We start from the raw sequence: 15,597 nt of genomic DNA, 5'->3' as shown, positions 1-15,597 counted from the left end.
CATGTGGTTATTTAAATTAAAATTAATTAAAATTAAAGAAAATTTAAAATTCAGTTTCTCAGTCAACTAGCCACTTTTCAAGTGTTCAATAGCTATATGTGACTAGAACATACTGAATTGGATAGTGAAGATGTAAAACATTTTCATCATTGCTGAAAGTTCTATTGAACAGTGATGTATATAGTATTATAAAAAGGCCTGCTGAATTTTATTTGCAATGTCCCAAATCCACACAAAATTATACTTTTATCTTGTAGTCAATCTTTAATTTACAATATAGACTGCTAAATTATGAAATCTTATCAATACATAAAAGTCATTTCTAAAGCTGGGTTTTATCATCATTAAGTGCCTCATTTCCGGGGCAGGTGTCAGAATTCATTACGGAAGCCACAAACAATAATTAGACCATTATGCATCCTGCATTAACTCTGTACACAAAAGTAGCACCAGATATTCTAAAGGTTATAAATTGCCTGAATTATGCTGCTTGTGAGTCAGAAAATCAGGTGGGCTGGTAGATAGCTCATAGGTTCTCTAGGGGACCTGCCCCAGATCAAGGATGATGCATAGTCTGGGACATGTCTACAGAAATTGACCCATGTATCTTCAAAATTGCATCTAAAATTTGGTAGGATTCCTACAGGTTTTTTTTTTAAAAGGAAAGAAAAAGAAAGAAATTGCAGTAACCTTTCTTCTACTCAGAGATTTTATTCTAAGCCCACATTCAATATTTGCCACCATCTACATCATCCCCAACTGAGTAACTAAAGACTTGGAGGGGAAGAAAAAGGCTCCAGCTGGTAAAAGAAAAAAAAAGAAGACACTATTTAGAAACTATCAGCTGAATGATATTCTCTTTGAGTTTTATGCCAATTTGAAATGGGTAAACTTGAAAAGTCCTCAAGTTTAAGTCTGACTCATCCAAAAGAATCAGATAAAAGGATTTTTATCTGTATTTGCAGGGAGTCATCAGTCTCCATGGCAAATCCAAATTCAAATCAGATCACTAAGGGCACACACTAACAGATTATTAAAACCTAGCCTGTAGTCTAGTAGTATCCACCTGAGTATTTTTAAAGTACAAATATATCCAATATTTAACATGAAGATAACAAGATAAACATTTTACCAAATTCTAAAACATATGAGAAAAATAAAATACATGAAATACTTATAATCAACTGCCAAATACACACTTCAGAAAATTCGTATTCAGTGTTATTACTTCATTATTACAACAGTTAAACCTTTATACTAAGTCAGAAAGATAAGATTTTAAAACCTTATCAGTGCAACGATGAGTTTAGCATAATAAGATTATAGAAATTTTATCACAATGAGGAATGCTATGAGGTCTCCTTGAAAAAAATTCTAAAAAGGCAAGCCTCTTTAAAAATCAAATAATCAATTTTTTATCTATAATATAAAAAGTGTAAATAATTTAATGTAAGTTTTTCAGTAAAAGCAGATAGCATGCTTAAATATGCCATAATGTTTAGCAACGACCATGCATCATAACTATAACAAAACACTGAGAAGTATATAAATTAAATATAGCTATAAAATTAAAACTGGCAATAACAACAATAAGGAAAAACTAATATTAGACAGAAAAAAAGACTCTAACCACTTTGTCCTCCTGGAGTGAATATCCACGAAAGCAAGTTAGAAAAGACAGAAAAGACAAAACAAAAAAGAAATAATTAATTCCATTCTTAAAACAAATAAGAGTTTTTACAAGTTTTTTTAGTGAAATTAAAATTCTGAAAACGTCTAAATTACATTTTGACTGAAATCTAAAATTTTAGATTTTAAAAAATTTTAGGGGGGTAATTTTTTTCCATACATTTCATTCAATTCAAGCAAAAGCATGCTACATAAGAGAATATATTAAGATACATAAACAAAATAATTTCCATAAAAGCAATTAAATATCCAAACATTGGAAAAAAAAGAATGCTCTTTCTACAAACAAAATCAGTTAAACACTGAGCTCAAAAGGCTGAAAAATGTTTAAGAAAAAAGTTTTATATACAAAGACAATAAAAAACATAGCATCAATGTTTAATTTCATCATATACTATTAAAAGTCGATAAAATGTAATTTTACATGAATTATACATATTGCTTCTGAAGTTTATCTCTGTCCCAATTTTTTCAGAAATCTTTTATACTTAATATAACTAAAAAGAAAACCTTTTTAAAGTCATTATGATTACCACTGGTAATTTGGGGTCACTGTTTCCCAATATGATAAGTGTGGAAAAGAAAATAAGAAAATACGCATTTTAGTCAAAAGGTCATTTAAATAAACTACAAAGTAAACTCAATTGTTTCATTTCTCTTTTCTTTAACATAAAGTAATAATAACAGTGAAAGTGATAATGCAATACTAATGACTGATACAAGAAGTTACAATAATTAAAAACCAAATCATGTGTTTTGAGATATCACTGTTTCTTTGAAATATGGGTGATAGTACAACATTTGTGACTCAGGGGAAAGACAATTGCACAGTCCTATCTTAAAATTCCACATTTTTGGGAGCTGAACAATGAGAACACACGGACACAGGGACGGGAACAACACACCATACACTGGGGCCTGTTGGTGGGGGGCAGGCAGTAGGGGTGGGGGACGTAAAGCCTCAGGAAAAATAGCTAATGCATGTGGGCTTAATACCTAGGTGATGGGCTGATAGGTGCAGCAAACCACCATGGCACACATTTACCTATGTAACAAACCTGCACATCCTGTACACGTATCCTGAAACTTAAAATAAAATTAAAAACAAAAACATCTTGTCTCACTTCAGATCTTGCACTACAGCCACTCGATAGTGCTGCCTCTAAATAATGCCAGTGTCCTTGGTTGATTTTATATCTCTTTTCTCTATAATTTAATTGATCAGCTAATTATTTTAGGTCATAATAACTAGACCTGGAAATTCCAGTGGTAACTTGAAGTATGCCCAGGAATAGTCATTAAAAATTTAGTAATATAATTATGTGTTAAAATTTCTTTTAAATAGTTATTAACATTTTATCCTATTTTGTTATCTAAAAAAAACTGTATACCAACTACTTTTTTCTCATAATCAACCATCCTTATGGCCATCCTTACCATCTTATCACTTCTAATAATCAGTCACCCTTCCTCTCCACAAGATCAATTTACTTTAAGTATTACTCCCAAATCTACCTTCTTATTATCACATATCATTGATTCTATTATTTTCCCCCTCTTATATTTCCTCTTGATTGTCATGGCACCATTTCAGACTACATATGACAAAATCATCTGTCAATAATTATTCTTTGTGCAATTTTCCATGATTAGTTCCCCAGTCTCCTAGGAAACTAATGTTAATTTCCCCTCAGAATCCTTCTTCAGATAGAATATTCCATTTTTCTGATCCCTCCCTCTATATCAGTGCTCTATATTCTATGTAGTTTAACTACCATCACTTGCCTTTCACTTCTTGACTACCTTCTCTAATCAACCCAAAAATACCTTTCACCCCACTACAATATTCTCTCTCAGGGTTGGTCTTCTTTTATCCAAGAATAACAACAATTAAATTCTATCCGTATAGTTTATATTTTTAATTCATCCACAAATTTAGATTGCCATCTTCCATAAAACATTATCACAGTGCTGAGCTACAGCATAGAGCTGTACTTAAACGCAATGCTTACCCCACAATAACATGCCCATGGTAAGTACACTAGACTTATTTCTTCCATTAATTCACTGACCCATTATGTGCCAAAACATAGAAGCCTACAGCAGTCAAGGGGAATTAAACAGATCTAATCAACTAATAATAACAAACTTTTAAGAGTACTAGACTGAAGGTCTGAAGAATCCAGTGTGGCACAAAAAAGTGAGTGGTTAATTCACATGAGATACCCAAAGAAAGCATCATAAAGGAGATGATGCTTAAATCCAGAAAAATAAGTAAGTGCTCATCAAGTGGGTAAGAATTGTGGACTGGGAGTGGGATCTAGAGGGAATAAAAGAAGTATTTCAGGAAAAAAAAAGAAAAAAAGGCAGAGATAAGAGAAGTGCAAGTAGTATAATCCAGTTAAGACATCTAGAATTGAGTGAAGCTCATCTCATGCCTAGAGTTAGGCAAGGAATACATCAGAGAGTGGTGACTCTCTCTGGTGATGAGGAATCACTGAATCATTTTTAAGCAGAAGGTAAAAATAATCAAATTTGCATTTTACAAATCACTACAGCAGTATTTGAAGGATGTGATTAACGGGCCAAAACTGAAGCAGAGAGACCAATTAGAAGACTGGCCTTAGTCTAGGTGACAGAAGATGAGAACCTAAAAAAGACAGCATCCGTAGTTTACATAGAGAAAGAGGAAATGATAAAATCAAAAAATGTTGGGAAAGGAAAGAAATCTGAGATGATTCCTACCTTTCTGGCTTAGATGACAAAGTGGATAGTGGGGCCAATTAAAAAGTTGAAAATAGGCCGGGCGCGGTGGCTCAAGCCTGTAATCCCAGCACTTTGGGAGGCCGAGACGGGTGGATCACGAGGTCAGGAGATCGAGACCATCCTGGCTAACATGGTGAAACCCCGTCTCTACTAAAAATACAAAAACTAGCCGGGCGAGGTGGCAGGCGCCTGTAGTCCCAGCTACTAGGGAGGCTGAGGCAGGAGAATGGCGTAAACCCAGGAGGCGGAGCTTGCAGTGAGCTGAGATCCGGCCACTGCACTCCAGTCCGGGCGACAGAGCGAGACTCCGCCTCAAAAAAAAAAAAAAAAAAAAAAAAAAAAGTTGAAAATAATAGGAGCTGTAGATTTGGGGGTTCTTCTAGCAACAGGAAATGCATAGAAAGTCTGTTTGGACTAAGTGAGATTCAGCAGTATTCTAATATATTTACCACAAAGAACTTAGAAACACAAGACATTAGGCCGGGCATGGTGGCTCATGCCTGTAAACCCAGCACTTTGGGAGGCCGAGGCAGGCAGATCACCTGAGGTCAGTAGTTCGAGACCAGCCTGGCCAACGTGGCGAAACCTCATCTCTACTAAAAATACAAATATTAGCTAAGCATGGTGGTGCGCACCTGTAATCCCAGCTACTCAGGAGGCTGAAGCAGGAGAATCACTTGAACCCGGGAGGTAGAGGTTGCAATGAGCCAAGATTTCACCAGTGCACTACAGCCTGGGCAAGAGTGATAATCCATCAAAAAGAAAGGAAAGGAAAGGTAAGATAAGGAAAGGAGAGGGGAGGGGACGGGAGGGGAGGGGAGGGGGAGAAAAATCCAATGTCCTATTTAATGGATTTTAACATAAAATAAGTTAAAAAGAAGGATTATTACTACACTTTTATTTTAACTTCAAAAAACATTCTTTCATTGTTCATTTACTTTTTGCTTATGTTTGAAATTAAAGGTTTCTGTTAGGAATCTCTGAAAAGAAATTGGGTGAAGTTAACTAGGTATTCCATTTAAAAGGGATAAAGGAATTCATGACCAATGTCTAACCCACCTTACATGTCTTGCCTGCTTTCCATTTCCTTTGTATTCCTGTATCTACAGACTGTTTTGCCATCCTGCAGTTTTGGTGATATCATGAATTTTTTATATCTTAAACTGTTGTATAGTCTCCTATTATGATTAGAATTCATTATAGATTCTATTATTAATCTTCCTTATATATGCTAAATGAAATCTATCTAACTTGGTACTCACCTTATCTACCAATAAGGAGCTTAACTACTGATGAGCACATCATGTACTAAGCAGAATCCTTGACACCAAGAGATTAGGAACAAGTGGATACCAAAAGCAGCTTTCAAATGTAGATGTACCAATAACCAAGCACACCTTGCCTTTGCCATATGTCCAGTGAGCTACAAGTATTTTATCTCTAATCTAAAATAAATCTCTAAAACTATATACTCCTCACACATTTTTAAATTAACATTTAAGTTTTAAGTCAGGCATGGTGGCTCACACCTGAAATCCCAGCACTTTGGGAGGCCAAGGCAAGAGGATTGTTTGAGTCCAGGGGTTCAAGACTATTTCCTGGGCAAGGTGGCATGACCATGTCTCTACAAAAAAAAAAAAAGTTTAAAAATTAAGTGGGTGAGGTGGTGTGCACCTGTAATCTCTGCTACTCAGGAGGCTGAAGCAGGAGGATTCCTTGAGCCCATAAGTTCAAGGTTCCAATGAGCTGTGATTGTACCTCTGCACTCTAACCTGGATAACAGAGTGAAACCACATCTCTTAAAAAAAAATGAAAATTGAAGTTTAAATGGTTAGGATGCATTTTCAGATATATTGTATATTGTACAAGTACATTTTAAAAGTGTGATATATATATAGATATATATAGATATATATTTCAGATGGGGTCTGGCTCTGTTGCTCAGGCTGGAGTGCAGTGGCAGATCTTGGCTTACTCCATCCGCCACCTCCCAGGCTCAAGCGATCCTCCCACCTCAGCCTCCCAAGTAGCTGGGACCACAGGCACTCACCACCACGCCTGGCTAATTTTTTATATTTTTGATAGAGATGAGGTTTCACCATGTTGCCCAGCCTGATCTCAAACTCCTGAGCTCAAGCGAGCCACCCCACCTTGGCCTCCGAAAGTGCTGTGATTACAGGCTTGAGCCACTGCACCTGCCCGATATATTTTCATCAAATCTCGGAACTGCATATTTAGCTTATACACGGAATATATATAGAAAATGTCTACTGTATAACCCATTTGGCAAACCACTCCACACTGTTAAACCATCAAATGTGGCTTCCTATCAAAAAGAGTCCAACTCCATTTTTAAATTAAAATAGCTATTATAATGATTCACAAATGGCGATCTCACATTCAATTTCTAATTCTGAAAACAATCGAAGAGGCAATAGAATCTTGCCAAAAATCTGTTGCCTGAATTAAATAAGGCGCTGCCCCCTTCTATATTTCTTACAAACCCTCTCACTGCTTTGCCTCTGAACTCTCCCTGAGGACAACACATTCTGGAATTGTCACTTTGTGTGTGCCCCAGAGATTTCTACACCCTGAGCCAATGTACTATATAAAAACTAGATTCAGAATAGGTAAGGTTGAGGAATGTACCTTTCTTTTGAAAAATAGAACAATTGTAAAAGTGAGTTGAAAAAGAAAGATTCACAAAAAAGAAAGTATTCTAAAGTAGATCAGTTTTAAGAACACACTAAAAACTTTGCCCTTGAAGTTATTCACACCACTTACTCCCAAAAAGCATTCCTTCCACATTAGTGATATACTATCTCACTTTCAAGACTGCTGTAATATATTTCAGAATATAAAGAACTTGTGAACTCACCCAGAGATTCCCGAAGAGAAACAACCCCCAAATTGGCAATGTATATTAATATATTTCAACGAACTTGCTTAAGAATCACTTTCTAAAAATAAAATAAAATTTTTAAAAATCACTTTCCTTTATAACCATTATAAAATTATGTTATTATGCTTAAGATCTGATAATTTATGAAGTGAAAAAATTCATGTTACATTTTAAGTTAAATAATACAATTATGGAAAATGTACATTATTTATTTTTTTCAAAATTAGTGATTAAGCAGGTTGTAATATATTTTTCTTACCAAAAAGCAAAAGAAACAAAAAGCTAAAGTTGCCACACTTTGACGTTTAAAATAATCCTTATTGTAAATTACTTTTAATGTCTTTCTACTATCACTATCCAATCATTACAAAGTAATTGTTTCCTTATAAAGTCATTATTTTTTCACTTGACTAAATATATGGCTTTTATTTATTAAGAGGGTATCATCTTAAAAGGAAACAAAGAGAACCAATATTTCATAATATTTTGTTGTGTTGGTACTTCCATATGTCCTGCCCTTCATTTATTCTCTATGTCCTAAATGTACCTCAAGAGAATTAATTAAATGTTAAGGATGGCTCCACATGAAAGAGCCCCAAAATTAAAACAAAAGGTTATTTTATTGTGTTCTCTTAAAAGATCATTAAGAGAATTTTTAAATAGCTTTATAATTAAATCATAAGCTATGTAATATTTGTGTTCTCATTATTCTATTTCATAAGCTTAGTAAGACCAGCTTTCATTGAGATTAATCCTTTTGGGCTATGATAAATCAAAGAAATGTATTTAGTACCTGTTGAGAACAAAAGACTTCTACATAAGGCAACTAAGCATGATGATCAAATTTGAAAAAAAAAAAATTACATTCCATAGTCTTTTTATTTAGAATATAGGCAAGCTTTATACATGACAAGTCTCTTGCTTGAATAAAAATGTAGAAAAACTAATGAAAGAAATCCAGGGATGTCTTCCTTGAGCTAAAATCTAGATTATATTTTATTATCTTTACAAATCCTCAGACTTAAGGAAAATATGAGATAAGTGGGGAGTAGTGCCTCTGGCTCCATCCTTCTTCCATAAACCATCCCCATCAGGCTAACCCTCAACATATAAAGAGACAGAGTTGATACAGAAAGCTGCACAGAGGCAGAACCCAACAGAATTCCAGGGGTTTCTTCAAGTCTTCAGTTCAGTAATGATCAGTGAACATACATGTGAGAAAAATACTCAAGGGAATGGGATTAAAGGAAAAAAAAGAATATCTAAAAGAATTAGAAAGAAAATAGCTGTTCCTACCAGCAAGACTGGAAAAACTCATAATTCACGGGATATTGGTTAAAGACTCAGTCTTTCCTCTGCAGAGGAGAATAATTAGTGTTAAAACTGAGCATTGCTCCAAACACACCTAACAAACCCTGAAAGAATGTGTAAAAGTATCAAACTGTTTCCATGTACCTTAACTACATCTGAAAGCTCAAGAACAGTTACAGAAACACAAAAATAGCCAACATCCAACAAAGTAAAATATATAACACCTGTCATCCAACCTAAGCTACCACACATGAAAAAAGTACAAAAAGAGAAAAAAAAAAAAAAACCCCACATACCGTAATGACAGTAATCAAGCAAAACTAACCTGGACTCAAGGGGGGTTAGAATTACCAAAGGAGAATATTGAAACAATAATTATAACTGTGTTCTATATGTTTTAAAAGTTACATAGAGCATAGAATATATCTTTTTAAGTCCCAAATTAAAATTCTAGTCATAAAAACTACAATGTCTGCGATGTTTAAAAAATACACTGAATTCTATAAAGAGCAGATTTGACATTGTAGAAGACAAGTAAACTTGAATGCACAATAATATAAGGAATACAAAATGAAACACAGGGAAAAAAATAAAATTAAAATTAAAGGAAAGAACATAAGTGAACTAACTGTATGACAATTTTAAGTTGCCTAATATATTGGGAACAGAAATTCTTGAAGCTGTCTAGAGAAAAGAGGGAACAGTAAAAATATTTGAAAAATAATGGCCAAAAATCCCCCAGGCCCTCAACTAACCTCAAACGAAAGAGACACAAAGAAAAACACACCAAAAAAAACATAATTTAATTGCACATAACAAGTGTTAAAAAATACTTAAGCAGCAAGTGAAAAAATGCTACATTATGCACAGAAAATCAAAGATGAGAATGATATATTTCTCAATGGAAGCAGTGAAAGGGAGGAGGCAAAAAAGCAGTGCCTTTAAAATATTGAAAGAAAGAATGATTTAGGGAAGGCGGAGCAAGATGGTGAAAGAGAATCTCCTGTGATCATGTCCCTGGCAAGAACATCAACTTCGAACAACTATTTACACAAAAAATTAAAACATCATGTGAGAGATCACAATACCTAGTTTTAGCATAGTAACAAGAAAAGATGCATTGAAGAGGATGAAAAGAACAGCATTGTCTACACCACTCCTCACCCAACCTTAGAGAGCACAGCCAGAAGAAAGAATATGTGCTTAGAGTGGAACATTAACACCAGGCAGAATCGCAAAAGTGCCCTTGGAGGGAGCATTTAGAACAAGTCCTGGAGCTGAGGAGAACTTGCCACCCCAGCAGAAAGAACCCAAATCCCGGCTCAGTTCACCACAGGCTAACAAAAGTGGCCTTGAGCCGCAAATAAATTTCAGTGGCATCCAGGCCACAGCAACTGCAGTCTTTGGGTGAACCCTGCCACTGCACTGCTCTCGAAGGTTGTGAACTCCAAGCGCAACCCAGCACGAAACTATCTGGTCGTATCCATTAAAGAATGCCTGCATCACTCCTCTCCCAACTTCAGTCAACACAGCGCAGAGATTCCTTCCTCTTAGGAAGGTACCAGCCCAGCTACAGTAAAATAAACCACCAGGCAGGATCCCAAAGCTCCCAGTTGGCCATTGCTTCTGGATGGCCCTTCTAGACGTACCCTAGGCCAAAAGGAAATATGTTGCTCCGGCAGCACAAACCCAAGTCCCAGTCCCGGCAGGTTTCACCGCCTGTTGACTACAGTGGCCTTAGCCTTACGTAAACATCAGTTGCAGTCAGGCAATAGTGGCCAGGGTCCTTGGGCAAGCCCCTGTACCATGCTGATCTGAGGCGCCATGGGATTCGAATATAACCCAGCAAGGTGTCACTTGCTATGGTCACAGGGGTGGCGAGTCACCCATCCCCCAACTCCAGGCAACACAGTGCAGAGAGAGACCCCTTTCACTGGGGGAAAAGGGAGAGAAGAAAGCTAAAGACTTTGCCTGGGAACCTTATCTTCCCTAATCCATCAGGGTTGGATCGCGAGGATTTGCAGCACACATGGGCTTGGAGTACCCTCTTGTGCTGAAATGGCTACAATTACCACCGGCTTAAGTAAATACTCAGTACCCTCAACAATTCTTGGAAGACCCTCTGCAGGACTGGAACAAACAAGGCCAGACTACAAAGACTGGAATAAATACTTAATTCTTCAATACCTAGGCATCAACAAACATACACAGGCATCAAGAACATTCTGAAACATATGACCTCACCAAATTTACTAAATAAGTTCCCAGTAACCAACCGTGGAGTGATAGAGATACGTAGCCTCTCAAGCGAGAAATTCAAAATAGCTATTTTGGGGATACTCAATGAACTTCAAGAAATCACAGAGAAGGAATTCAGATATTTCTCAGAAAAAAAAAAGGCAGCATGGAAACTGAACCGATTAAACAACCAAACACATCCTGGAGCTGGAAACATCAATGATTAATAAGAAATGCATTAGAATGTCTCCATGTGGAATTGATCAAGCAGAAGAAAGAATCAGTAACTCGAAGACAGGCTATTAGAAAATTCACATATGATAAAAAAGAAAATAAATGAAAGAAATGAAGCAAACTTACACGATCTAGAAAACAGGATAAAAGGGACAAATATATGAGTAACTGGCCTTGTAGAGAAGGCTGCCAAAGAGATTGTGTAAAAAATATATTTGAAGAAATAATAAGAGAACTTTCCAAACCTAGAAAAAGATGGACATACAGGTACAAGGTCAAAGAATACCAAGCAGATTCAACTCAAATAAGACTACTCCAAGACGTATAATAATCAAACTTTCAAACATCAAGGACAAAGAACGGATCTTAAAAGCAGCAAGAGAAAAGAAGCAAATAACATATAAAAAAACTCCAATACATCTGGCTGCAGACGTAGCAGCAGATGTAGCAGCCAAGAGGAAGTGAGGTGACATATTCAAAGTGCTGGAGGAAAAACTTGCAACAGAGAACTCTGTACTCAACACAGCAATCCTTCAAACATGTAGGAGAAAAGTTTTCAAACAAAACCTGAGCGAATTCATTACCACCAGACCTATTTAACAAGAAACGTAAAATTGAGTTAATTTAAAAAACAAAAAAACAAAGAAACAATGATCCAAAAAAATCCTGTGAAGGCATAAAACTCACTGGTATAAGTAACTACACAGGCAAATTCAGACTACACAAAAACTGTAATCATGGCATGTAGTATCTTTAGTATGAAGACTAAAAGTCTACCAAAAATAATAACTACAACAATCTGTTGAGAGAAAGGCATATTTAAAAGATTAAATTTGAGATAACAAAGACAAAATGGGGAAATGAAGCTGAAGTGTAGTTTTCACTTTGCTTGCTTGATTCTTTTCTTTGAAATCAAAGAGAAATTGTCATCAGTTTAAAATAACTTTCTATAACTATAAAATGTATTTTGTAAGCTAATAGAAACCATGAAGAAATACCTATAATAGGTTCACTAAAAATAAAAAGGAAGGAATTAAAATATAATACCAGGGGGAAAAAAAATCACTTATCCACAAAAGAAGACAGTAGGAAAGAAAGGAAGAAGGAAGTTACAAAATAACCAGAAAACAAATTTTAAAATGGTAGTAAGTGATTACTGATCAATAATACCATCGAATGTAAATTGCCCAAATCCCCCACTTAAAAGACAGAGAAGCGAAATGAATTAAAAAAAAAAAAAAGGATCCAACTATATGCTGTCTACAAGAAACTCACTTGTTTAAATACATACATGGAAGAGATATTCCATGTAAGTAGAAAACAAAACAGATCAGCAGAAGCTATTAGATTTCAAGTAAAAAGCTATAAAAATGGCATTATTTAATGATAAAGGGGTCAATTCAAGAGATATAAAAACTGTAAATCTATATGCAACCAATGTCATAGAACCCAAATATATATAGGGAAAATATTATTATATCTAAAGGAAGAGATAGATTGCAATACAATAATATTGAGGAACATCAGCACCCTGCTCTTAGTAATGAACACAGCATGTAGGCAGAAAAATCAACAACAAAAAAATCAGAATTAAACTAAAACTCTAGACCAAATGAACCTAACTGACATTTACAAAATATTTCATCCAACTGTGACAAACTACACATTCTTTTCATTAGCACATAGAACATTCTCCAGAACAGATTATGTCTTAGGCCAGAAAACAAGTCATAATGAAATTTTTAAAGTAAAAATCATATCAGGTATCTTTTCTGACCATAAGGAACAAATTCAAAATCAGTAACAAGAGGAATGCTGAAAACTGTACATATACATGGAAATTAAACAACATGCTTGTGAATAACCAATAAGTCAATGAAGAAATTAGGAAGCAGGCAGGGCGCGGTGGCTCAAGCCTGTAATCCCAGCACTTTGGGAGGCCGAGACGGGCGGATCACGACGTCAGGAGATCCAGACCATCCTGGCTAACACGGTGAAACCCCGTCTCTACTAAAAATACAAAAACTAGCCGGGCGAGGTGGTGGGCGCCTGTAGTCCCAGCTACTCGGGAGGCTGAGGCAGGAGAATGGCATAAACCCGGGAGGCGGAGCTTGCAGTGAGCTGAGATTCGGCCACTGCACTCCAGTCTGGGCGACAGAGCGAGACTCCGTCTCAAAAAAAAAAAAAAAAAAAAAAAAAGAAATTAAGAAGCAAATTAAAAACTTTCTTGGAACAAATTTAAATGGAAATGCTAAATTACCAAAACTGATGGGATACATTAAAGCAGAGGGAAGTTTACTGCAATAAATGGCTATATCAAAAAGGTAGAAAGACTCCAAATAAACAACCTAATAATGCATGTTAAAGAACTAGAAAAGCAAGAACAAATCAAACCCAATATTAATAAAAGAAAACATATAATAAAAAAGCAGGAATAATTAAAATTGAGACAAAAACACAAAAGAAAAATGAAAGGAAAAGTTGGCTTTTTGAAAACATAAACAAAATTAACAAACCTCTCACTAGGTAACTAAGAAGAGACCAACATAAATACAGTCAGAGATAAAAAAGAAGACATTAAAACTGATACTATGAAAATACAAAGGATCATTAGAGACTACTATGAACAAATATATGCAAAAAAATTGAAAAATACATAAGAAATGGATACATTTCTTAAGACTGGATCATGATTAAATGGAAAACCTGAACAGACCAATATGAGTAAAAAGATTAAAGCCATAATGAAAAGTCTGTCATCAAACAAAAGCCCAAGACCTCATGGAGTCACTGCTGAATTCTATCAAATATTTAAAAGAAGAATTAATACCAATCCTACTCCAACTCTGCCAACAAATTTTGAAGAGGAGAGACTACTTCCAAACTCATTCTATGAGGCTAGTATTAACCTGAGAATGAAAACAGGCAAAGACACAAAAACAACAACAATGACAACTACAGGCCAGTATCTCTGAAGAACGAACATACAAGCAAAAATCTTAAAAAACATTATAGCAAACTGAATTGAATAAAATATTATAAAGATCAATCACCATGATCATGCCAGGAATGCAAAGATGGTTCAACATTCACAATTCAATAAATGTGACACATCACAATCACAGAAATAAAGACCAAAACCATACAGTCATGATAGTACATTTCAATAAACACTTTTAACAATGATTTTTAACTCTGAACATACTAGATATAAAAGAAACATGCCTGAAAATAAAAAAGGCCATATTTGACAAACCTACAGCTAGCACCATATGGAAGGGAAAAAGAATTAAAAGTCTTTCCTCTAAGATCTGGAACAAGTCTAGGATACTCACTTTCACCACTTTTGTTCAATATAGTACTGGAAATTCTAGCAAAAGCAATTAGGCAACAGCAATATACAAAAGGAATTCATATTGGAAAGGAAGAAGTCAAATTAGACTTTTACACAGATAACAGAGTCTTATGTTAAAACCCTAAAGATGACACCAAAAACACTTAGCACTCAAACAAATTCCATAAAGTTACAGGATACAAAATCAACATACAAAAATCAGTAGCATTTCTGTACGCCAGCAGCAATCTGAAAACAAAATCAAACAAGCAATCCCATTTACAGTAGCTACAAAAATAAAATAAAATAAAATAAAATACCTAGGAATAAACCTAACTAAAGAAGAGAAAGATCTCTACCATGAAAACTATAAGACACTGATGAAATAAATTGAATACCAAAAAAAAGGAAAAGTATCCTATTATCATGGATTGAAAGAATTACTACTGTTAAAATGTTGAAACTACCAAAAGCAATCTATAGATTCAATGTAATCTCTATTAAAATACCAATGACAGGCCAGGCCTGGTGGCTCATGTCTGTAATTCCAGCACTTCGGGAGTCTGAATGGGTTGATCACTTGAGGTCAGAGACCAGCCTAGCCAATATGGCGAAACCCTGTCTCTACTATGAATACAAAATTTAGCTGGATGTGGTGGTGTATGCCTGTAATCCCCGCTACTCAGAAGGCTGAGGCAGGAGAATCATGCGAACCTGCGAGGTGGAGGTTGCAGTGAGCCGAGATCATGCCACTGCACTCCAGCCTGGGCAAAAGAGGAAGCCTTTGTCTTAAAAACAAAACAAACAAACAAACAAACAAAAAACAATGACAGAAGTGTGAGAGTGAAACCAGCCAGGACAACATAGTGAGACCTCATCTCTACAAAAAAAATCAAAAAATTAGCCAGGTATGGTGATGAATACTACAGTCCCAGCTACTCAAAAGGCCGAGGCAGGAGGATCGTTTGAACTCAGTGGATGAACAAAACAAACAAAAACACCCAATAACATTCTTCACAAAACAGAAAAAAAAAAAAATCCTAAAACTCTAATGGAACCAAAAAGATGCTAAACAGCCAAAGCATTTCCTAGCCAAAAGACAAAGAAAAAAAAAAAAAAGTTG

General features: G+C 35.4%; 1 protein-coding gene across 4 annotated transcripts in view; it reads right to left on the bottom strand.

Annotated features, from left to right (window-relative positions):
• The window catches only part of RIMS2 (regulating synaptic membrane exocytosis 2), a 586,897-nt gene that overhangs the window by 565,352 nt on the left and 5,948 nt on the right, over positions 1 to 15,597 (bottom strand). For 3 of the 4 annotated variants that reach the window (XM_033203197.1, XM_033203206.1, XM_033203199.1), the window contains exon 2: positions 1,631 to 1,642. The exons of the other annotated variant lie outside the window; for it this stretch is intronic. In XM_033203197.1, coding sequence (XP_033059088.1) covers positions 1,631 to 1,642 — 12 coding nt within the window. The remainder of the gene's footprint in view (positions 1 to 1,630; positions 1,643 to 15,597) is intronic. 4 annotated transcript variants of the gene reach the window in all.

The sequence above is a fragment of the Trachypithecus francoisi genome, unplaced genomic scaffold (genome assembly GCF_009764315.1).
Source record: "Trachypithecus francoisi isolate TF-2019V2 unplaced genomic scaffold, Tfra_2.0 Lachesis_group7, whole genome shotgun sequence".
Taxonomy (NCBI): domain Eukaryota; kingdom Metazoa; phylum Chordata; class Mammalia; order Primates; family Cercopithecidae; genus Trachypithecus; species Trachypithecus francoisi.
The sequence above is the reverse complement of the archived record's forward strand: the minus strand, read 5'-3'. Positions and strand labels throughout refer to the sequence as shown.